Source organism: Columba livia, chromosome 3, assembly GCF_036013475.1.
Source record: "Columba livia isolate bColLiv1 breed racing homer chromosome 3, bColLiv1.pat.W.v2, whole genome shotgun sequence".
In the NCBI taxonomy this organism is placed as follows: domain Eukaryota; kingdom Metazoa; phylum Chordata; class Aves; order Columbiformes; family Columbidae; genus Columba; species Columba livia.
In genome coordinates, this window is record NC_088604.1 from 105,268,206 (window position 1) to 105,293,304 (window position 25,099).

At 39.0% G+C, this 25,099-nt stretch overlaps 1 protein-coding gene across 2 annotated transcripts in view; it reads right to left on the minus strand.

Moving 5' to 3' along the window:
- Positions 1-25,099, minus strand: part of FBXO11 (F-box protein 11) — an 85,782-nt gene that overhangs the window by 29,023 nt on the left and 31,660 nt on the right. Inside the window, exons 2-7 of one of the 2 annotated variants that reach the window (XM_065058749.1) lie at positions 14,055-14,182; positions 13,854-13,935; positions 6,982-7,123; positions 4,990-5,119; positions 3,886-3,969; positions 3,677-3,809 (exon numbers count right to left, since the gene is read on the minus strand). In XM_065058749.1, coding sequence (XP_064914821.1) covers positions 3,677-3,809; positions 3,886-3,969; positions 4,990-5,119; positions 6,982-7,123; positions 13,854-13,935; positions 14,055-14,182 — 699 coding nt within the window. Of the gene's footprint in view, positions 1-3,676; positions 3,810-3,885; positions 3,970-4,989; positions 5,120-6,981; positions 7,127-13,853; positions 13,936-14,054; positions 14,183-25,099 lie in introns of both variants that reach the window. The other variant, XM_065058750.1, reaches the window with a different exon arrangement.

Genomic DNA, 25,099 nt, shown 5'->3' on the forward strand with positions numbered 1-25,099 from the left:
ACTAAAAGAGGCTTTGATGAGGACATAGGTATTTTTCTGTGGCCTGGTAACGTTTCTATATAATTCACTGTTTTTCACCATGGTGCAAATGCACTGGCACTCACACTTCAGCATCTGAGAAAACAAAAAACAGCACCACAGGATTGCAGGTGAGCCAAAACCAGAAAATAAATGGATCACTTAACACAAAATGAAAATGAAAAATAAATGAATATCAGAATTGTGTTCTCCTCTTAGGGAGACAAAGAAAAAAACTGCACTTCACACTGGATGCTCTGAAACACTATCAAACACAGCGGAGAGTTTTGTGGAGCTGTGTGCTTGGAGGTGTTTGCCATGACTTGGATGATGTTCTCCTGTTCTCCACACGGGAGTTACTCTACAGGTCTCCAAGGCTGGGAGGTCCCAGGATGCCCATTATGGAACATGTCAATTACTAAGACCACTGCACTTAGATCCCCCCTAAGAAAAGACAAGAGAGGGAAGGGAACCTGCTCAAGTATTGTTTTCATTCTAAACGCATCACTGAAATTCTCTGCAACATCCATTCCACTTTTGGCTTAAACCACTTTAGAAGAGAGACACCAGTATAAGAAATGGAACAGGGCCACTGGTTTTGTAATCAAGCAAACCATAGCCCTCAAGAACAAGAATTTGCTGAAGTCTAAGGGAGTCATGGTCCATGGGACATGAATTCATGCCCAATTTAAGGACCAAGATGAGACCATTTAGAAATAATTAGACAGAAAGTCTACCATAAGGATCTGCCTAAAGAATTAAACGTTATCTGGATATTGCTGCAGAATTCTTTTGTTCCTCAAAAGGAACAGAACAATTTCACTTTTCAGTACATTAATAGAAAAATAACTAGAAATAATTGTGACCCTAGTTCAATCGTATCAGGCAAAAAAATGCAGAGGTCCTTTTAGATCTTGCAGTCTTTAAAATCTGCTAAGAACACAGCTCTAGACTAGTCTAAAGTATAATTTTCAATTCAAAGACACAGAATTGTTATCTAAGGAAGAGTTCAGACATGCTAAAGTTCTCTTGCACTCAAAAGTAAAAAAATACCCAGTTTTTCTACCCTTAAAATTACTTTTTTTTTTTTAACAGATTTTTTTTTCTTCATTGGAAAATCCTTTGATAATCCTTTTTTCACTTACTTGCACATTACTTAAGTGGAAAATAAAGGGAAAAAGTGAAAACTGTATCTCCTAAAATAAAGAAAAAAATCCCAACGTATTTAGTGAAGATTCTGAGATCAGGACACATGTCTGTACAACTGCTGAAACTCAGCCATTAAGATGAGAGAATTCAGGTCCTGAACGAGAAGAGTTCTCCGTGGAAGGCTTGTGTTTCTGTAGTAATCTGACACCCCCCTCCTCAATCCTGGAAAATTGAATTATTTTAAGAAATTCATAGGTATTTCTGTACACCGAACCAGATGTATCCATCTCCCTACAGTACATCAACTCTTGCTTCTTACTTGACATTTCAGACAAGCCACAGTACTAATAATACCTCCCAAGGCTTCCTTCTTAACCTGACTCCTTCCCCTAGATGTAAGGAAACAAATTTAAAAAACCCAAAATGAAACAGAACTAACCTAGAATGCCAGATATTATTATGTAAGAATATTTTGCTTCTATGAGAAAGCAGAATCTTCGTGAAAGCTCAAGGTATGTAAAGCTGTGTTTCTAATAATGCTGTGCTACTTCAGAAGTCAGCAGAAAAAACTATTAAAGAAATTGGAGTAGAATTGCAGAGAGATTTGGTGCTGCCTTAATCCTGCCATTTTGAAAAGCATGCCAGACTGAGCAGAGAAGAGGTAGTTCTCCAAGGCTTAGTGGTTCACTTTAATTTGTTTTCTTTTCCAGACAAATGAAAATTGACTCTCTCTACAATGTCACTGACCATTCAGTGGAGAAAGTCTGAGGAAGTGAAGAAACAGCAGTGCCAGAAACCAAAATATAAATACATCTAGCATTTCTGGATTCTTCTCAGAGCTTTTGTTCCCCAAGACAGATATTTTGTTACAAAAATACACAAAACAGATCCTTTGCTTTTAAAGAACTGTAGTTAACTTTTTTCTGAGTAACTTAGGTTAATTCCAGTAGAAGGGAAAGCAGAGGGACTTTCAGAACTTAAAAGGAGCCAGAGAACATGTACAAGTTTAACCAGATATTGAAGTTGTCATCTCATGAAACTTAGGACAGTGCTGATCCAGCTTCTCCTAGATTTTAAACACTTTATTAATATGTACTGGCATTTTTACTGCCATCTATCTGAAACAGAACTCAGAGGTATTTTGTTATTTGCCTGAAGCCATGTCTGCATTAGCAGGCACTGCAGCAAAACATGAGTGGTACAACAGAGTGAAACAATGCTGAGGATCAGAGATCCACACCATGTATATTGCAGGATAGGGAGCATAGAAGAGACTGATTTTGGACTAGTCCTAGCCTGGTCCCTCAGACTGAACACACACCAACTACTACAGTGCAGTAAGAGTATTCCAGGAACATATCTGTCAGTCTCATCCAAAAGGAATCCAGTTTGTGCTCCAAAACCTCTCCAACAACACAAACCAAAGCGCTGTTAAGCGGGGATGTTTAGGATGTCAGCTTCAGAAATGCAGTCACAAACCAACAAACTAACGTACCAACACACATGCATCTCGCAGATCTGCAGGGACAAGTTTTAAGGCTAACACTGGAATAATGTGACTGCATTGGTCCAAACCACTCTCACTGCCAAGGCTGTAAAACCCAGGCAAGAAGTGCAAGAACAGGTTAATCACTCAAGAACAGAACAGCTGGTACACAGAACAAATAGATACTTGAACAGAGGGACTTTTTCCAAAAACCAAACAAAAAGCACAATCAGCCCAGACTGGCAGTATCTCAGAAAAATCATCAGAAGCAGACAGTTCACTTCTGGGTCACCGCAGGAACAAGATGTCTGAGACATCTTAACCAAGATCTCTACCAGGCATTAACACAGGCTAAATTCTTCCCATTCTCTCCTGCTACAGGGGATTAGCATGCTCACAGTGGGGGCAGGAAAAGCAAACAGTTCCACAAGCACCACAATTTGCAGCCAGGTATATTACTTTATATTAACTTTCTAAAGCTTTCCTATTCTGAAAGTCGTCTTCTCCATAAAGGTTCTCCTTTACAGGAACAGCTGGGAGACAAACAGAGAAAGAACCTCCAGCCTCAGAATCTTTCTGCTGGATGCTCTCATTTACTTCCTCATGATGGAATTACAATGCTGACAAAAATGGGACAGATACTAATTTGGGCTTGCTCCCGCTGCTGGATTCTACTCTGGAGATAGGTTATATATAAACAAATTTTATAAGAACCACCTGAAAATTTCAACTGCAGTCCTGTAACTGAATATGCTTTCTGACAAATTTGATTTTTTTCTTCTAACAAAATAAAAAGATAAATAAGTTATTCCAAGAACTAACAAAGCAGACAACGGTACTTCAGTCTGAAGCATCAGCTGTTTTTTAGTTAGTGCCACTTGTACAGAAAACACTTACTTAATAGGCTGCTGAAGGAAGACAGGCATTTATACTGAATATTTAGTACACCAGAATATCTTTGTAATTAAGGTAGCAATTAACACAGGTCATACTTTAAGACAAAGATGCTCTCAGTTTAAATACCTGCACCGATCATGGTGATTGGAGATTCTATATATATCCATTCATCTGTATATATACCAGAGTGAACAAAGATAAGTCCATCAAAATGAGCTTCTTGAACTCCACCAAGAGCGTCCTCAATGGTATCGTAATACTAGAAGAAAAGGGACAAGTTTAGAGAGAAATAATCATGCAGATATATATCCTTAAGAACTGCTTTAGAAACATACCAACATATTTTCTCTTCCTTTATATCTTGCAGGATTACTGTAGAAGTGTTCAGCAAAACCTGGCTTGACATGTGCTCCTTTGTACTGAAACAAGGAAAAAAGTTTATGATAAGCTTGCAGATAGGTGGATCTGAAAGCGTACACACAAATCCCCTAATTAGCAAGCCATTTGCTGATACTGGTTTGTTCCAGGAACTAAGGATCATATTCTGATCTCCCATATGAGGCACCCAATTTGAAATGGCAACACCTAAAAACATCTGAGGCTAAGAGAGTGATCAACTAAACCAAGAGGCTAACCTACAGCCAGAAGCCTCTAAACTGACTGAAAAGCCTCATATACCTTACACACTCCCCACAAAGGATGTTTTTTTTATTTTCCAGCAGCTTGCCACAAAACAAACTGCATTTATATGGTGAAGAAAACAGAATCCTTTATCTTCACATGCGAGTACTGAACAAAAAAGCCAAATCAAGTATTTGTCCTCAACAAGCTTCAGAATTTCATCAACCAATTGCACACAGCATTGTAAAAAACACTGACCTTGGTATCTATTTCTCTTACTTTTGTTTTTCAAATATCATGCCCAGCCATTCTTAGAATACCTTTGATGCTTTGGATTAGAGGTTCAATTACTTGTGTAGCTCCAGTCACATCAGCTGAAATGGTGATATCAATATATACTGTTTGGTTTACTAGAGGAGTATGCATATGAAATCTGACAACTGATATGCACACTACCTTAACATATGATGAAAACAATATATTTCAAGTTTATTTGTGAGTCACAGGCCATTACTATCTCTCTCACGGAATTTCAGGAATGCAAAAAACATGAGGAAAGCCCAAGACAAGAGCCAAATGCTCAAGCACTCCTCTTTCCCATGATGTGTCTGCCTAAGGTGGACAACAAAACAGGACATAACATCACATCCCTCTCTGTTGTGTAACACAACGCAAAGATGTCTCCCCACCTCCTCAGTCCTGTCATCTTATTTAAAGTCTAAAACCAAAATTACTACTGTCAGCCACATTTCAGAAGTTGAGGTTTTTACTGTTATAAACCATCTTTAAATTGGAATATAAATGAATAATACTGTTACCAGTTGCTGAAAGCTTTCTTTCCAGGGATTTGGATGTTCATATTCTTCTGGATTAATCTGATAAAATTTACCAGGTTCGGGATGCATCATTGGACGAGTGTACTCAAATACTTCCATATACAATCTTTTCCTGAGCAGTGGCAAGTAGAAAATAAAATTAATGTATTTCTGACTATTCTTCCATTTTAATGTAACACACCCAATGTTGAAAACTGGGGTTTTTCCAACAGTATTTTCCAGTCTGTGACAGTAAATTTGACCAAGATCAGTACCAACCACTTTAAAACATTTCCAAAACAATTTTTCTGTTGAACTGACTTCTGTGTTTTTCCAAGAATAATTTTGACACATTTCACAATCCAAGCAAGAGAGTTCTCAACATGTAACTTCCATGAAGACATTCAAGCTTCTACTTACACTGTTTGTGGAATCAAAGTGTAATTCTACATTAACTATGGCATTACCTTAACACTTAGGAAGCTAGTAGCATAAGAACAACAAAACTTCAGACAAAGTGTCCCACCAGCTCTTCCCCACCTTGCCAAAAAAATGCTGAAAAATGCATTCAGAGAACAAATTATGTACTGTATTTCCAAAAGAGTTACTCAGTGGACAGATTACAGTGCCTTAAAAAGAAGAAAACAGCACATGAAGCACACAATTGGATTCTTTTGATTAGTGTCAGAAAACAAATAATTGCAGTGTCTGAGCCTGCTGATACTAAGCCCAGACTTACATGACGGCACTGAATCTCGGCACTGGGCACTGGTGAGGCCTCACCTTGAATCCTGTGTTGAGTTTTGGGCCCCTCATCATAAGAGGCACATTTAAGTACTACAGAGAGTGCAGAGGAGGGTGATGAAGCTGGTGAGGGGTCTGGAGCACAAGTGTGATGAGGAACAGTTGAGGGAACTGGGGCTGTTCAGCCTGGAGAAAAGGAGGCTGAGGGGAGACCTTATCGCTGTCTGCAACTACCTGAAAGGAGGTTGTAGCATGGAGGGGGGTGGGCTCTTCTCCCAAGTAGCAAGTGATAGGACAAGAGAAAATGGTCTCAAGGGGAGGTTTAGACTGGATATTAGGACAAACTTCTTCACAGAAAGGGTTATCAGGCACTGGAACTCCACACTGGTGGAGTCACCATCCTTGGAGATGTTTAAAAGGCATCTAGATGTGGTTCTTAAGGACATGGTTTAGTGCTCGAGTTAGGTTAGGTTATGGTTGGACTCGATGATCATGAGGGTCTATTCCAATCAAAATGATCCTATGAATCTCAGTTGTTGCAATTCATCTGACAAGACATCCCCAAAACTGTCTTTAGGACAGGAAAAAACCACATTTTTGTCATGTTATACTTAATTTTCTTTTAGTCTTAATCTCTATTAAAAAAAAAAATAATAAATCAAAACACACAAACAAAAACAGCCTAAGAAACACATGTTATTTTTTCCTTTATGAAGTAATGCAAATTTAGATCCCATTTATCCAAGCTCTCAATAACCCTGGGTAGGGTGGATTCACATGGAGGAAAACAGCCTCAGTATCCAACCATTAAACAAAACAAATAAAAATCAAGCCAAACCAACAACAACAAAATCAAACCTGTTAGTAACTCTAGACAAAATTTGCATTTAACGTTAAGAAATTTGTTTCTTCTTTTGCACAAAGGAACACAATCCCCAAAGAAGTGTGAAAAAGGTTAAAGTGGGGAAGAAGGAAAGGAATGGCTACTAAAGGAGTACCTCATTGATTTTTAAACTAGCAATCATTTAACTGGTATCTCTACTACTACAGAATCAAAAGTTTTACTATTTAACAGATATAATCAGAGATTTGTAAGTAACAAGTAATGCTTAAATAAACCATGCATATTAAAATACAATTGGTTTTAATTCAACTAAACGGCAGCCAACATTTCAATTTTTCTATTGTACTGGCATCTTGTGCAGCACATCTAATATTTCTCATGATAACAAGGAATAGCTTTTCACTTACCACAAAATTGGATCATTAGCCAGTTCACTGAAGCGTTTACACACACAAGCTGCTCTACAGAGATCCTGCTCCAGCAGGTAGGAAAAGATCTTCAGAACCACTTCATCTGGCAGCTTCTCCTGAAGATATTGTTCTGCAGGTGCTGCTATCAAACAGTAATCTATATCAGATTATTGACATACTTAACCAGCCCAAATTGTGACTAAAATAGATCGCCAGCTTGTCACTTGAAAGATTCGCATTTAAAATACCAATGAATTCAGAGAAGGTTTGTTTGGTTTGGTGGTTTCTTTGGTTGTTTTTTGTTTGGTTTTGTTCTTTTGTTTTATTTGGGCTTTTTTAAAGTACATTTCATCTAAATATAAAGGAAAAAAAAGTGGTAAATGGTTGACTCTGGAGTCAGGTAGAAGCTACAGACTTCAAGCATTCTTTCAAACTTTTTAGTTCACATCTCTTTTGTTGGAGGAATATACAACGTACATACAATTTACAATTGCAATTGTATATACAATATACATAAAATTTACAATTGCAGATATTAAGTAGGCTACTGCACGTGTTCCAGATACCCTGGCTCCACACTGCTATTGGCTTCATTGCGGTTCAATTAAGCCTCATAATAATAATCCAGTCCCAAAGTCAAAATCTCTGCAAATGTTTTCAAACACAAAAGAATTTACTCAGAAATAGTCACTGCCTGGAAAAACTACTAGTAAAGCTTCCTTGTTCTTCCACAATGAACACATTAGGAAAAAGGACATCTGGGATGCAGGAAATCAGTAGCCAGCAGCAATTTCAAAGTCTCCTCCTTCCACTTACTCCCATTTACGCTCTTCCTTTTAAAATGAAAAGGAATCTAAGCCAGAAGAAGTGTTAGCCTTGCCAGATGTCGTATTTCTTGAGAGAGATTGGAGAAAGAGACATTCCCCTGTCGCTGTGTGGAGATGCGAGTGCACTGGGTCAAACCCCTGCTCTGGGGCCCGTGCGCACCCTACATGTGACAGTTATTTGGGAAACCCCATCTGCAGGTTGTGCTCTCACGAGCCCCCTCTGCAGCAGGTATCTTCACCCACGGGAGTTCTGTTTGCACAGCTTGCTTGCTTGGTTATTGCCTTCAGGATCCTTTCTCAGGCAGAAACATAAAGAATAGCTTCCAAGTGTAGAGGATTTGTATATGCAAGGCATTAAAAGCTCCTGCTGCATTCACTACACAATTACATGCATGCAATGCCCCTTGCATTATTCATTTTTTCCTAGAACATTTGAACCTAGGGAGCAATAGGATCGTGATTCTGGCTATTACAGGAAGACTACTAAAGTGACCCTTAGAAAGATGAACTACTAAATTTGATGGAATAACATCCTGAAAAATAGTCTTCCCTGGGCAAAGCAGCACAAATAGCTACATTATTTCCAGCTAAAAGAGAGAAGTGGAGAACTGTGGCTTTTACAAAGATGCTAAAAACTGTGGTCTACAAACTGTATCACCAGAACCTGTGTGCAAAGAGAGAACTGATTAAAGCTGTTTTTCCAGGGTGTCATACTTCTATCTGTGGTCAGACCAGTTAGAAGAAATTCTGAAATATTACTGACTTTGCAGTGACTTTCCCTGAACCTGTTCCTTGTTGCACCACTGTACGAATATCACCTCGGTGATTCACAAATGCTGATTTTCTCTAAGATGCCAGGAGGGCATTTATACAACTGATGGCTGCTTTTAAGAGTAACACAGATTAGTCATAAATTATAGCTACTTGCCACTTCATTCCAACAACAATCCATGCTGTACAAAAACAACAAGTCTCGCCATTCCACATATCCATAGCTATTTGTTCCTAAACTATCCTTTAGGTTGACAGCACTGATCATGTACAGAACAGAATTTTTGTCCTCAACTTTACCGATCCTCCTCTAAACTACTTTTTTTATGGATCAGCTTCTTGTAGTTCTTTGCAAGGTACAGAAGTGTGAGCACAGGCACAGGAAGGAGATTGGAATGAAGGTTCAGAAGCTGGGCAAAACAGTTCATTTTTAATGCCAGATTAAGAAACTATTAAAAAAAAACCAACCAAACAGAACCTAACAAAAACCCCCAAAAAACAACCACCACCCACAACATAAAACCAAAACAAACTAAAACATAAACAAAACAAACCCACCCCCCAAAAAACCCACACGAAAAGCATACAAACAAAAAAACCTCACACACACCCAGAACCACAAAATCTTACAAGCCAGGCTGAAGCCAGTAAGTTATGAGATCTGGTGAAAAGCAAGGAAAACATCTGGAAGGGCCTTATGCTCAAGAGGCCTTTGGGGAGCACAAAGCGTGGGGAGCATATACCAGTATTCTATAAGGTGAGCACTGCTGGGCATCACCAGAAAACGTTACATGCACCATCAGTGCTATTTTTTAAAAAGGTCCTTTTCCATAAAGGTTCTTTCCTGTCTGTCAGGCAAGCAGTAGCAATTAATTCTACAGTCCTAATTACCCTTGAAATGTATCACAGGTTAATTGGACGCTGCTTTTGAATTAATATTTTTCTGGTAGCTTTCCAGTAAAACGCAGAGATACAGTCTCCTACTGTCTTTCCAAGCCAAAACGCCACATTGTGAACGCAAGGCAGTAAATTGTCATAAGCCTTCCATGACCTGGCTTCCCCTTTTAACACACAACCCCCGAGGCATACAATTCGATCTTATTCCCAAGACAATCAGTTACTTCCCTAAACAACCTGCAGAATTTTTTCTTCCTTTAAGTTTATGTATGTTAAGACCTTGACTAATATTTTACTGAAGAGGGAAGTTCATCAGCACAAGGCCTCCCATTGCTCAACAGTTCACACTCTGATTTTCTTCCCTAGGCCCCATCTCAAAATGAAAATTCAAATCCAGGTGCATTTCCTTAATGCAAGCGGCAGGAACCAATTTGAAAGTGACAGAAAACTTCTTGCAATTAAGAAAAAGGATGATTTTACAGGTGTTTGCTATCCTCACCCACCTTTAGCCATAATTCTGTAGAAGTGAGAGATTTAATTTAAATTGCCCTTCTACTCAATTACAAAGAAGGGGTTGATTTAAGATTTCTCCACTCAAATCACTGATTCAGTGATTACTAGATGGAATTTTCTAGTATAATTTGAAAAAGATAATTCACTTCTTAATGTAAAGACTTCAATATCTCTGGGTCCAAGAGAGAACTCCATGGTTTTGTTTTATAAATTCACACTTCACATTTTGGGTATCTTCTCGTAATCTGTCAGAGCAAGGATACATTCAATATGTTGTTCTTCCCAGTAGACAAAAAACAAGCTAAAGCAGTTTAAGAGGTTTGTCTGGCAAACCAGAAACATTTGTGTGCTGCTACTCCCAACAGTTTTACACCTATTGAAAAAGTGAAGGTTCAGTGCAAAACACATTCTCTTATGAAAAAAAAAAAAAGAGAATTTTTTAAATAAGTGTTAAAAATAGACAAGAATAAAAATAAAGTACAAGAGGTCATCACCAATCTTTATCTTTGCCCTAGCACAAGTTGACAGTTGAACTATTTATAATTTTAGTGAAGTGTTAACTTACTAGACAACTGAAAACTAGAAACACAGCTGGTTAAGTCATTCTGTTTCCACAGGATATGGGTGAAGATAATTCGGTTTCAATTTTGATCGTTTAGCAGATAGAAACTAGTATTGTAATACCAACACAAAGGGCAGGGAAAGCTGCCTGAAAGTGAATTTCCTTCTTTGTACAAAGCCCAAGAATGCCGTCACATGAATCCCAAACTGTAAATTACGTCTTGTATGGATACCATTTTTGTCCTTTTTAGTGAAGAAGATATAGACAAATAGCTTTTGCTCTGTAAGGAAGAACTTAGTAAAAATATTTTCTTGCTAAGAAGTAGAAATATGTCAGAAAACACAGCATGCAGTGTTCTTGGAAAGATATCTTACAAAATCAGTAAGAAAAGACAAAAATAAATTTTAAAAGGCACCGAGTTCTGTGAACTATGAGCAGTACATGTACCTAATGTACAGAATGATGGACTGATCCAGCAAACTAGAGTCACAGGAATCTACTGCAACTCCAGAGTTCAGTCAAAGAAATAAATCACTTGTCTCTGAACTGAAGGCTTCTGAAGATGGTTAAAAATGAGCAAGAACTGCCCAGTATACAACGGATATGCAAATGTAGTAATCTTAAAGCAAGAGAGGAAAAAACCTACACGGTAATAAACAAAAAGGAAGACTACGTCAAACGATTAAAACCCTGGATTAAATTATGTGAGTGGACAAGTGGTACTAAAGAATGTGAATATCCCAATAAGAAGCAGCACACACAGTTAAGGTAATGTAAGGAAATATATTAAATTTAAATATTTCTGTAAATCAATAAATACTATATCGGTATAGAATACCGATTTGGACTAATAAAACTTGGACTAATAAAATCTAAGAGCTGTAAATGTTTTCCACAGATGTTAAACAAATACTGAATTCGTAGGCTGAAGTAATTTGTCACATAAGCAACACAGCTCCATCATACCTTTTTCTTACACGAATTTTTGGTTCCTTCATTTTTTGTATTCCACTGAAGGGTTTAAGTGAAAAATTATTTACATATTTTCTCTAATGTTTTGCTTTCCCATCAAGATTCTTGTATATTCATTAACCTTTTTTGTCTCAGGATTGAACAACTCATTGTCCATTGTGAAGACCACTGGTGGACAGGGTTGCAAATAACAGAAAGAGACATGTCAATATGTCAAAATCTTGATGTGTTCTGTTTGATAATAGCTGAGACTGATGTTTTTTCCCCTTACAATTTCAAATAACAACTCTCTCTCAGCAACAGTAATTCTGAACTAAGTATTAAAATAAGGAACAGTCTTCTGTTTTTTCAGCTACTGGCTGCACTCCAGTTGAAACTCTAATTGACTGGCATTTCTCCTTTCATCTCCACCAAATTTTCCTCAAATCAGAGCCCATACAAGAAGGAATGGTCCTCCCCCAAGACATCTTCCTGTGTTTTTAGTCATCCACACTTCTAAAATAAACAGCTATATGTTCCAGATGACAACATACTGTCTCCACTGATGACATTCCAGAAAGTCTCATGGTTACAACTCAGTGAGAAGAGCTATCATTATCTATGCCAGCAAAAACCAGGAAGAAAAAAAAAATCTCACTGCAATCAATACTTGTACAAATTTAGAGGAATATCTCAAACTCAATGAGGAAACTAAAAATAACCATCATCCATACTGGAAAAGAGATTAACAGAAAATGAGTTGAGAAGGACACTCCCTTGTTAAGACTGCGACTGGTTTGAATACAATCCTTAGGAGTACAATTATAAAATCATTGTTTACAATTCCTCTGGTAATTCCATGCTGGAGAAGCTTCCACAATCCCCATACTTTCCGCACATGGGCACAAGAATGTAACAAAAGGAATGCACAGTGAAAGTGTGGAGAATTCTTTTGGAAGTTACTGTTGTTCATACATAATCTTTAGTACAGTACTCAGTAGATACCTTCACTAAAGCAAGGAGGTGGGTAAAAGTGTAACAAAGAGCATACTAGAAGTAAATGACCTTGAAGAAAAACTAGGAACTGGCAAGACAAACAGAGTCTATGACAAGACGATTTTGCACAAGGCTTCAGATATCAAATCAGGAAATGAAACTGGAAGCAGAATGACACAGGTTTATGTTCAGCTGGTTCTGGCTACTGCAAGGATACAAATCTGAGGTTAACTGATTCTCAAACAGCTGCTGAAATTAAGAGCTAATCAAAGGCAGGGGGTGTGCAAGTGGTGGAGGACACAATAGAACAGAGGGGCAAGAGACAGAGCACTTGAAAGATAAAACTCACGCTATGGAAAAGATGAGCAAACAGAAAGAGTAGACTTCAACAGAAACAACAAAAATGGACGAAAGTTTTACGCCAGCTGCTCAGTTTTAATTCACAATATTAAGAGAGACACAGACTGGGAAGAAAAAGAAAAAAAAAGGAAAGAAAATAAAAAAGTTACAAGAAAAGCAACATAAACCACATAAATGGGAGTTGGCAAGCACCAGTGTTGATTTTACAGGAAAAAGTGACAGCGGATCTGGAACTAGAGAGCGTGTCATGAGACAGAAAGGGGTAAAAGCAGAGAGCCTGAAAAGTGACGTAGAGGAAAGAACAAGCAGGATATACGCGCCTATATATGCGTGTGTATGCGCACATAGGCATATATATCTACAAATAAAGACACACACAATATATATATTATATATAATGTGTATATAATTATCATATACACATGTATTGCATGTATGTCTTTATTATACAATGTACGTATACTGTATATGTGTGTGAAATAGATGTACATATGCATGTAGGCACACGTATTTTTTACTTCTGAACACACACAAACTATGTCCCTCTCTCCACAACAAAGTGCTATAATGGCATACCAAAACTACCTCTACACAGATACTGGAACAACACATCAGTGTGAGAAATGCTAAATAAGCCCAGTCAGAGTGCTGCACCACTGCGGCATGACCACTGCTAACAGTAACTTGGATACAACTACACAGCACTTTGAGGAGAATAAAAACAAAAACAACACTAAAAAAAAAAACCCACACCAAATGAACATCCTGCAGTGAAGCAGGCAGACTAAAGGACCAGACTCTAAAAATCAGATTAAAATCATGCTTCCAGTTCTGAAGTTCAGAACAAGTTTGCAGTTCTTTTTAACTACTGTTTCTTAGTAGGAGAACAGACAGCAAAAATATGTTTGGGGGTGGTGTGTGGGGTTGTGTGCGAAGTCAAAATGTCTCGACCTCTTCTCCCCCACCTTCTTTTTTGTAGAAAAAGTTATTACCTGATAAATCCTGGGATTTTCCAGATACTCTGGCACGTTTAGCTCGGTGACCAAAGTTTTCAGTAGCTGAAGTAGAGGCACCCTTTAATGAAATACATAAGAATTAGTTTGGTCATTAGGTAACTTACGAAATGAATTAGCTTCCTATTCTTGAAACAGTAGGGTTTATTTTACAATTAAAAACAAACACATGAAAGTTACCTCCATACTGCTCTTTGTAGGGCAAGCTGTTCTTTTAGGAAGAAGAGTTTTTCTGCGAAGTTGGTATGGACTATTTTGTGCACCAGGACCTGACTCTTCTGCAACCATATCTGCAGGTACATCATCATCTGTCAAGAAAAAAGGAAATTTGCTAATTAGAACTGTAGTTTGGTTTTATACCACAAAAATACTACACAAATTTTCTGATAAATACACTCAGTCAAGAGACTGGGGAAGAAGTGCTCGAGTACAGTGAACTTTTAGTGAAACATCAGAATATACCCAGAAATACATAAAATTACATGAGAAAGTACATAGTAATTAACTTAGGTTTCTCTATATGTACACAGGAGCTATACCAAAAGCTGCGTTAAAAAAAAAATACATACACACACATATCTAGGCTTTCAGTTTCTCTGCAAGCACCATATTCACTGTGCTAACTCCAGCATCTTATTGCTTCAAATTTTTCACCTAATGCTATCAGCATGACGATGAACACTGAAGTTTCAATTATTAACCAGATGCTATCAAGAAGTCCTTTAGTAAACACAGCATTTAGTACAAAACTCAAGGCACAATTTTCCCAAGACATTTCAGCAATAGCCCAGGCCAGCATACAAATCTTCTGCAGAATGGAGGTAACTTTAAATACACATTCTGTTTGCCCAAATTATACTTAGAAAAACGTACATTCTGTCCCTGCTCTTAAAAAAAAGTGCAGAAAGTTTGTGAGTATAATTTTTAAAGGTTTTAATTCAAAAACTGATTTCAGTTTCAATTTTCCATGTTCATATATTCCTGGAACATGCTCAAAATAAGCAAGGAATAACTACATATCACTGCATGCCCTACAACTAGCACAACATAAAGTCACAAGAATTTTTAAGAATTCAGAACAAAAACCATCTAGAAAATAAATTAAAGCCCAGCTCTACTTAAGTAAAAGGTATACTTTTGCAGATGGTCGACTGTGAGAAGAGAATTTTGTGCTCCCTTTTCATTTTAACTGCTTTTTCACTTTTAAACTGAGTAAAACATGATGTAAAAGCGATAGCCAGAAAAGCAACACTGTAGAGTAAGCAGTTCTCCTGAATATATTAGGGTAAAGAAAGACCAATGTCAAAAAAACCCAATCTACCCTTCAAATATTAAACCAGCCTGTTCAAAATAGAAAGAAAAGCAATTTTTAAAGTTCTAAAGACTTCCTTACATTTCAAGATCTTAATGTCTTGATTTTCTTAAGTTTTAAGTTTTTTCCTGACATGAATTACAAAACATTGCATTTATATAGGATTATGCACGTGATCATAGCACAAGCTGCTATATCACTGACAGCTAACCAATAAAATTCTGAAGAAAAAGCTAGTTCAGTGCTGTCCTGCTCTTCTCTGGTTCTAATTTTTCCTCCACCTTGGCAGATACTTAAAAATGGCAAACAGTGCCATGTATCATCAACAGATCACAACACTGCCAGGCCACCTAAATAGAGGGCAGAACTGGCAAAAAGATGAAGTTAGCTGGAGGAATGTATGCAACCTCACACAGCTCAGGGCAACCAGAAGAGCCTAATCAGCTGGCTAATGCACTTGCACACTAACCCTGCAAGAAACACCTCCATGCAGAGCCTTTAGCCAGCCCGGCAGCCAACCCAGCCCAGCCACAAGGAGGGGCCAAGGACCACACCACTGGGAAGAACCATCACCCTTTTTGCAGCAGCAGTTTTTGAGGACAGGAGTGAACCGTGAAACTTCTACCAAAAAAAACACCACTTTTTTAAAACAACAGAGCAACCTCCCTAACTTCAGCTAAAAGCTACCTCACCACACCTGGAATATTGTGTCCAGTTCTAGAGCCCTCAGTTCAAGCAGCACATGGAACTGCTGGAGAGAGTCCAGCGCAGGGCAACAAAGATGATGAAGGGAGTGGAGCATCTCCCTTATGAGGAAAGGCTGAGGGAGCTGGGGCTGTTTAGCTTGGAGAAGAGGAGACTGAGGGGTGACCTCATTAATGTTTATAAATACATAAAGGGTGAGTGTCACAAGGACGGAGCCAGGCTCTTCTCAGTGACAGCCAATGATAAGACAAGGGGCAATGGGTACAAACTGAAACACAAAAGGTTGCACTTAAATTTGAGAAGAAACTTCTTCACTGTGAGGGTGACAGACACTGGAACAGGCTGCCCAGGGGGGCTGTGGAGTCTCCTTCTCTGGAGACATTCAAAACCTGCCTGGACACCTTCCTGTGTAACCTCATCTGGGTGTTCCTGCTCCACCGGGGGGACTAGACTTGATCTTTTGAGGTCCCTTCCAATCCCTAACATTCTGTGATTCTCACTCTTCCCCTCTCTGTCTGCTACTTGCATGACACACCTCACCAGCATCCGAGCACTTCTGTACCTGTGAACACTAAGTATTCATGCATGACGCAAAAAACCTCAAGGACATGGACAGACTAACTTCAGTGCATTTCCCTGTGAAGAAGCATCCAGCCCAGCGCTGGCATCGCATGCCTGCACAAGGTTATAGACCCCAGAGCAGACCCACTGCACGCTCATAATGCAGTCACCTAGTTTTACCTGTTTCTTTCAATCTCCGATCGAAAATACCCTACCAATTCAAGAAGGTATCGGAAGGTGGAAGAGTTAAGCTGCTGTGGGTGTTCCCAGCCTTCCCTCGCATGGCAGAGCAGGACAGGAGCTGCAGGTCTGAGGTGTCCCTGCCAGGAGGGGCTCAGGCACCAGCAGCCGGGCTTTCTCATAACAAAACACACTGCCACATGTAACTACTCAGCACTCCTTTCTCTTTAAGGTCTGCTACAGTAATTATTATTTCTGTTGCTAATATCCCCCAGAAACATGCTACTCAGGGATTTCTGAATGTCTTGCCTTAATCCTGCTCACCTATTTTGCACTGAAGATCCAAAATGACTGCCAGAATGGCAGGGGTTTTTTTTGCCCCTGTTCTGGATGGTCAGTACAGTAGTTCAAGATTGCCACATGGAACACAGCAAAAGCATAATAGGCAAAGAAAGCTGGGGAAAAAAAGGGAAAAAAGCACAGCATTTTGATCCCTTGGTAGGCAATGAGAAGGGCCAAGACAAACCCCAATCAGGTCCTTAGAAGTAAACCCATGGAAGCCACTAAGGATAAAACATATCACTGCTGGAAAGAGAAGGCAGAAGCCTGTGGGGGGAAACAGAAGTAAAGGTCAGTTTGGCTGAAACGCTGAAAGACTAACTAAGCAGAAAATAAATGCATTCACTTTCTTGCAGTAGATCTAGGAAGATGGCAGGAGTCCTGCTCAAAGATCACTTTTCTAGCACAGATGACATTAAGGGATATGCATGTATTCCCTCAGATTCACAGCAGGTATCAGTCAAATTTAAGATCTTCCTTTTTTCCATCCGAGCAGTAAGGAAGATGAGAGAATGGCACCAGGGGAAAGCAGGAACCCAGGCAGCACACGGGAAGCAGAAGGTGCCCAGGGCGCTGCTGAGCAAAGCGGGCCCGGAGGCACCGGTGCATGGGGAACAGGTCACGACAGCGGCTGACGTACCATAAGAGCAGCTCGCAGAGAGGCCTTCAGGAACCAAGAGCCTCCAGTGCGGCCTTGCCAACAACCTACTAACTGCACACAGGTAACTCGCTAGCTCTAGTATAACCAGAGGCCAGCAAGCCACATCGCTTCCTTCTCACCAACAGTTCTGCCACACTCCTGAGGGGCTGGCCAGCTGCTCCGTGGGTTTTTGACATTTCAGGAGCAATAACAACTGATACTATTTTTCCAAAGTAGCCTGTGTAGTTGCTGTCAAGTGTGATCTGTTACACAAGTAACCTCGGTGCTTGTTTTCTGCCCTCCACATGCTCCATTTAGCTCTCAACAGGCTAAACCAGCTACAGTGCCAGCTTTCAGGTAAAAGCTTCTCAGAAAACAGTATTTACTGAAGACTCATGTTACCCTTCCCAGAGCAATCAACATGACAACACTCATAATACAGACTGGGTACCGTTTCTTGAGCTGTTTTTTGAAAATCTTCCTCTAAACAAAACAAAACACACTCATGTAACAGACACATGCCTGCTTTAAAGCAGAAAAATGGATTTTAAAAACACAGAACCTCAGTGCCTCCAAAATATTTTGAAAAACCCTATTTTAAAGCACAACAGCATCAGTTACTGCATCTAATAACATAAACAGCATTTAATAACATTTGTTGATGGTACAAGCATAGAAGCCAAAAAATTTGGGGGAGCGTGTGTCTGTGTAATATTAATACTCTAATACAAACACCTGCTGAAATGACTGCCAGATGATACCACTGTTTTAACCAACACAATATACTTGCAGTTTTTAAGATACTAAATTACAATGAGTCGATTCTCAAATAACCATTTACCTGAATATTTTACACCAGCTACATATTAAGATAAAATATTTTCAAATAAAAGAATGTTTACTGAAAATTAAAAACCTTAGTGACACTGACAGGTCAAAAATCTAAATTAAGTTTAAAAAGTGCCTAAATCTGATAGTTGAAAATGGCTCATGACAACTGAACCATACAACTACAAGCTTTACCTCTCACAAAGTCAAGACCACCAGTAAAAGCACAAATATTTCCAGAAGAGGATCAAAAAATTAATCCACCACTCCATCAACTGCTATAATCAAGCCTATCTTGCGTTTCCATAAGCGCTATGAAGTGTGTACATTAAAGAGTACCCAATTAACTTATTTTATTTCATACACATATTGTAGTTTATTTAAAAAAAAATACACAAATTACTTCTAGATAAAGTTTATTGAGTCTGTACCATCTTCATTAGAAACACACATGCATATAGTTTCATGTCCACATAGTATTTCCAGAATTTGTCTTAATATTAAGAACTGTTGTGAAGACAGTTAAGGCTGACATAAAACCTTTTTTTAAACAAATGGAAGTAGGTCCTAGAAGAACACTTCTAAAAAATAAAGTTAACCCACGCTGAAGCTATTTGAATGAAGTGATGATTCATCTTGCCTATGAAACAAATTTCAACAGTAACAAGAGTTCATCACTGATTATCTTAATTAGAACTGGTGCAATTTTGGAATGAAATAAACAACTATTAAGACAAAAAAAAAACAACAAACCACCACACCCTACTGTCCATCTTCAAAATTAGAAGAAAATCAGAGAAATGCAACTAAAATGTGAACTGATAAAGCTCCATTGCTTTGGGTAGAGTGAACCTTGCCTAATATCTGGCAAAACATGGATAAGGCACATTGCCAGCCCGTGACATGACAGCTCCAACTACCACACTGCTGGACTAGTTTAGAATCACCATGGAAAAGAAAAGACAACACAAGCCTCAGGTAGCAGAAAAGGAAGCTACACACAAGAGAGAGAGATATAAAGGCAAAATAACTTGTAGAACAGAAATACAAGGCAGGAGTTCTGTATTTGCAGGTACAATAACTGCAAAACCATGAACATCTCAGTAACAAATTGTCAAACCAAAAAGCTAGAACACACCCACCCATTTTTCTTTAAAAGGCAAAAACCCTGGGAATGAGCTGTTAAATAAATCTAAGTATCAACAGTGTGACTGACACTCATCCTATGTCCTTGCAAACACTCTCGACAAGTGTCTAACACTCCAAAGCAGATACAGTACCAAAATCTGAAAGATACCAAGTATAGAAATGATACATTCTACTGCAGAGTATAGAAATGATACATTCTACTTCCTATCTCAGCTTCTTCTGGGGTGAAAAAAATGCAGCTCTTCCTCACTGCTTCAGAGTAGCATTTCAGGGCTGGTTTAAATTATGAATGGCAGGCTGCTTTTGAAACAGACACCATTTTGCTTTGAGAGCTACCTGAATATCTTTGTGAAAGCCACTAGCTATGAATTCCCACCACCACAAAAAACAAAAGGCAACACCAACAAAAGACCCCTACCAAACAAAACCAAACAACTCAAAAACAGAGAAAAATGACATGCAGAGTTCACCGAGCCCAGATCCAACGCATCCTAAAGACGAGAGCATTCTGGTAGTATTTCACTGTCAAATTCCACTTCTTCAAAGGGGACTTCAAAACAAACAAACAGAAACAGTAGGCATATATAGAGCAATTGCCTTCATTCTATGTTTAATATTAAAAAAAAATAAATTATATTAGAATAAGAATTAGCTGCAAATTCATCTACTACTAACACAAAGAGACTTTAATAAAAACTGTAATATATTTTACTTATCATTATGGAAAGAAACCCTGCAGTATTTTCCAAGCAATATCCAAAGCAGCTTGACTCGCAGAGATAAAATCTACGAGGAGGTATTTTTCTAAGGTTCTGATGGCACAGGTCAATGAGAAGGATTGATCTCTGACAGGAGTCAGTGCTGTTGGGAACTGGAAGAGACCCAGCCAGAAAGATTCAGAGACAGATCTCCAGTCAGAGCAGCAGGCTTTCGGCTTGGAAAAGGGACAGACCTGACATTAAAAATGTACGCTTCCCTAAAGACTACAGAAAGATCAGACTTACTGAGCACCATATGGAATAAAGAGATTCTGCCTTCTGGGAAGCAACAACTAGACACAATAACCATTACTGACTGCTATTTAAAATACACATACAATTTCTTACTGATAATAAACCAAAGATATATAACAATATGCAAGCGTATTGAAATTTGAAACAGTTTGATAAACAAAAAGTATGTGGAATACTTAGAATTTTTCCTGTATGGAAATTATTTCTTAAATTGAGAGAGTAAAAAAAAAATAGTTTATGTTTCAAACTAAAAGTCTTGGTACTTACACAGAGCAAAATAAAAAACACACCACCCCACACCCCACCTTTTTGGAATTTACATCCTAAGCTTTTAAACATTGATTAATGAGACAGCTTCTTACTCTTTGGAAATAGGTCGTGCAGTCACGATGGCCTAAAAAGAATAAGAATAGATCAGATGCTCATCTCCATCTGTATTTGCTCAAAAGCTCATGTTAGTTTTAGAAGACACTTAAATATATTTTCTACAAGCAGAAAAGCAACTACTACTTCTATCTACACAGCTTTTCTTAAGGCTCAGATTATTTTTTGTGTTCCTCACAAATTTAACAGAAATTAACTTATCTAAGAATCTTTTCTCCTCCTCAGCTCATCATGAAGCCCACTACAAAAATCCTTCTTACATAGGTTACTTAAATCAAACAAGAGAAAAAAAACAAACCACCCCCTCAAAGGTCTATTATGTCAAGTAGCACCCTCAAAATACTGCATACTAAATACAGGCAGAAATTTGAGTTCTTAGACCTGGCACAAAGCAGACAGAAAGGAGACAACTGGGAAGGATAAACTGCCTGCAAAGTCCAAAACTTGTCCCCAACTATTTTTCTTTAAAAGTTATCAACAGCCACAAACAGCTGCTCACATCTCTGAACCTTGTTCACTAGGGAGTTCATAGTCTAGAACTATCTAGTACAAACCCCATGTGTGAACACTAGTTAAAAAGCTCTCCAAGTACTATGAAGAACATTTTCCTTTCCAGAAGCCAGGAGCAAAAAATTATAACCAGGATTTGATGAAAAATTCTATTTCCACAACCACCTCCCCAGAAAAGGTATTTAACACCAGGACTGAATTAAGAAAAAAATACATTAACACGCACATTTTTATTAAACATACAGAATAACTGTGCAAATACCTGCTGCTTGAGCTACCTGATAACTCATTTTGGAGAGTGAAGGAAAACTCTTTCTTAAAACAAGGAGCTCTAATAATCAGTGCAAGCAGGTTTCAAACAATATACCAACAAAAGAGTATGAAGATATATTTTTCCTTTGGTATTTTTTTAAATTATGCTGTTTTCCCAAACTGATGATAAATGTATTACAGCATCATCTATAACATTCAGCAAACTAATAAACAAATCTCAAGGTGGCTGCTTTGGAAGTATTTTATTAAGAGAATTTCCCTTCTTGCTTAAGAGGCAGCTTTACTTTGCTCTGACAAGCTTTCATTGAGAAAGGACAAGGATCCCTTTTTGGGTGCATTCTCATTAATAAAGCAATACTTCCAAAGCTGTGGCCTTCCTGCATGGTCCCTTGACGCTACAGGGAAAAAGCTCACCATGTAGATTTTAAAGGTTTGGGAATATACAGTGCCTTTCCTCTGTGGTGCCTTTCCTCAATAGATTCCTGAGAGATAAAGAAAATAGACTTGATTACTACAGTCTGATTTTTTTTTTCCTGTTTTGACTATTAACTCAAGTTTCCAATTAGGACCAATTTAATTAAAATTTCTACCTGGTCAAATTGCTTCATTTGTTAGAGCAGTCAAGTTACCAGTCTCAAAGCTTATCCCCCTGTTTGGCTGAAATACAGCAACTTTCATCTCACTAGAAAAGCATAGCTAGCAACAACAATAAACACACAGCAAAAGAGGTTCAAGTATTCCCGTTTTATTCTATATCAGAATTGACCAGAAAGACGTCTCTCATCAACAACCACACTATAATTTCAGTCAGTACTTCGGGGTGCCTGAACACAGGCAAGAATGCAACCCTGTCACCACACCCTTGGAGCTACTGCGATGGGGAAGAAAAAATTAAAAAAAAAAAAAAAGAAAAACAACACACACCAAAAAACCCCAAACCCCTTCCTTCTCTTTTTCCCTACAAAATGCTCACCTTACCAGGAGATGGTATCTTAGATGGTGTCGAGGGTTAAGATTGCGGGGTGACAATAAAACCCTCGACAGATAATTGGCGCCCAACGTGGGGCACGAGAAAGGGGTAAATTTGAAGATTTTTGACTTTTCTACTGCTCTGATGTACCTTTCAGTTTTCTTGGCACGGTGCCAACTCAGAGTTGTGATACTCACGCATCCGTTTGCTTTGAATATTACTTAGTTGTATTAAGGCAAAGTGAATTACACTGATTTAAAGATGTTATGGCATAAGTTGTATCAGTTATTTTCTACATTGTGCTCACTGATTCCATATCTGTGTTGGGCCTTCTTTTTAAATCGAAGTATTCATTATATAACAACAAGGAACTGATGACAATGGTCATGATGATATTGTGTGGTTTGTCACTCGTTTATTTCATTATACTGCAGCTGCTAATGAATTTCTACTCTCTTCTGCTTTACCTTGAAAAGCCTCCAGGAGAAATTAAAGAGCAGTGTGGCTCTGTGTTTGCTAATTGGTCGAGCGAATCTTTAGAAAGGCTGAGTAACAATACTTTTGTTTTTTTGCTAGGACAGTTTGCAAATGTTTTAGAGAACTTTGAATATCCTTGGAGTTTTGATAGAACTGTGATGGTGTTATCTGGTTTGCTGAATGTGTGTCAGTTTGTGCTTCTGTTAAGAGAAATGGCGTTCAACAGGAGGTTTGCGTCTCTTTGTTGTCCTGAGATTTGCGGTGTGTCTTCGGAAGCTTTAGCAAAAAGCACTCCGAGCCGCTCGAGAAAGAGCAAAACAGCAAAAGCTGCCGCTGCAGCCACTGCCCCCACAACGGCGGCTTCGCAGGCTGAAGCTACAGCTCCTCCGCAGAGTTCCTCTGCCAAGGTCGCTGCAGATAACATTACTTCTCCAGCCTCAAAGGCTAACAAGGCAGCCCCCGCTTCTTCACACACTGGGCACTGTTGTTGCTGTAACCACTGTGACAGTCATTCAGACTCTGGAAATGAATCAAATGATGGTGAACCCATATCAGCATCAGTTGACGGTTGTACGACAGTCACTAGAAAGACTACCCGTGCAGCAGATGATGGCACAGGGCCAACATCAACCCAAGGGGCACCATCAGGACAGGGAGGAGATGAAGTGACCACCACTCGGTCCTTTTCTCCAGGTGAGCTGAGAGATCTGCTAAAAGACTTTAGTCGTCATGAAGGCAAGAATATTTTAACCTGGCTGCTCCGATGCTGGGACAATGGGGCAGAAACAATTGAATTGGAAGGTGGTGAAGCCAGGCAGCTGGGATCTCTGTCAAGAGATTCCACCATTGATAGGGCAATTTCAAGAGAGGCTAATGCCACTAGTCTCTGGACCCGACTCCTGGCAGCTATGAAAGTAAGATTTCCGTACCAGGAAGATTGTATATCCAAGTTAGGGAAATGGAATACTATGGAGAGAGGTATTCAGTTCCTGAGAGAATTAGCTGTGCGAGAGATCATCTATTTTGGATCAGACAACCAACAGGGGACAGACCCAGACAGAATCAATTATACACGACCTCTGTGGCGCAGATTTGTACAAAGTGCACCCCCTGCATATGCTAAGTCATTGGCAGGAATGGTCTGGTCAGCTGGAGGTGTACAAGATATTACTGAAGTGATTGAGCAACCCCGGAACTTTGAGGACAGCCTTGCTGGTTCTCTATGGGCTTGTGTCTCTGCTGTAGAGAAACTGTGTGAAAAATCTGATGACCGGTTTGAAAAGATTGCAAGAAATCAAAGAACTCAGAGAAGACACATACCATTCACGACCTGCACAAACCTATGTTTCAGCTATTAGGAAAAGGCGTTTCCAATCTCAAGAGAGGACAGAGGCAGCCCACAAAAAGAGGTTCACTGTGGTTCTTCCTACATGAGCAGGGAGAAAACATGAATTAGTGGCATGGAAGGCCTACCTCAGAACTTCAAGAACGAGTACGTGAGATAAAAGGAAAAACTCCTAGGAAGGTGGCTGCTCCAGTTTACAAAAGGAGCAGAAGAGACTCTGATGCTCTCGAAGGAACCTCTAATTCACACCCAGAGACTGTGCAAAACAGAAATTAGAGGTGCCCTGCCTCCAACCAGGTGGAGGAAAGGGATAACAGAGTTTATTGGACTGTACAAATACAATGGCCTGGTACAACACTCCCCCAGGAGTACAAAGCTTTAGTGGACACTGGTGCACAGTGCACAATAATTCCTTCTAATTATAAAGGAACGCCATCCATCAATATTGTTGGAGTGACTGGGGGATCCCAGGAACTGACTGTTGTAGAGGCTGAAACGAGCCTAACTGGAAAAAACTGGCAAAAGCATCCCATTGTGAC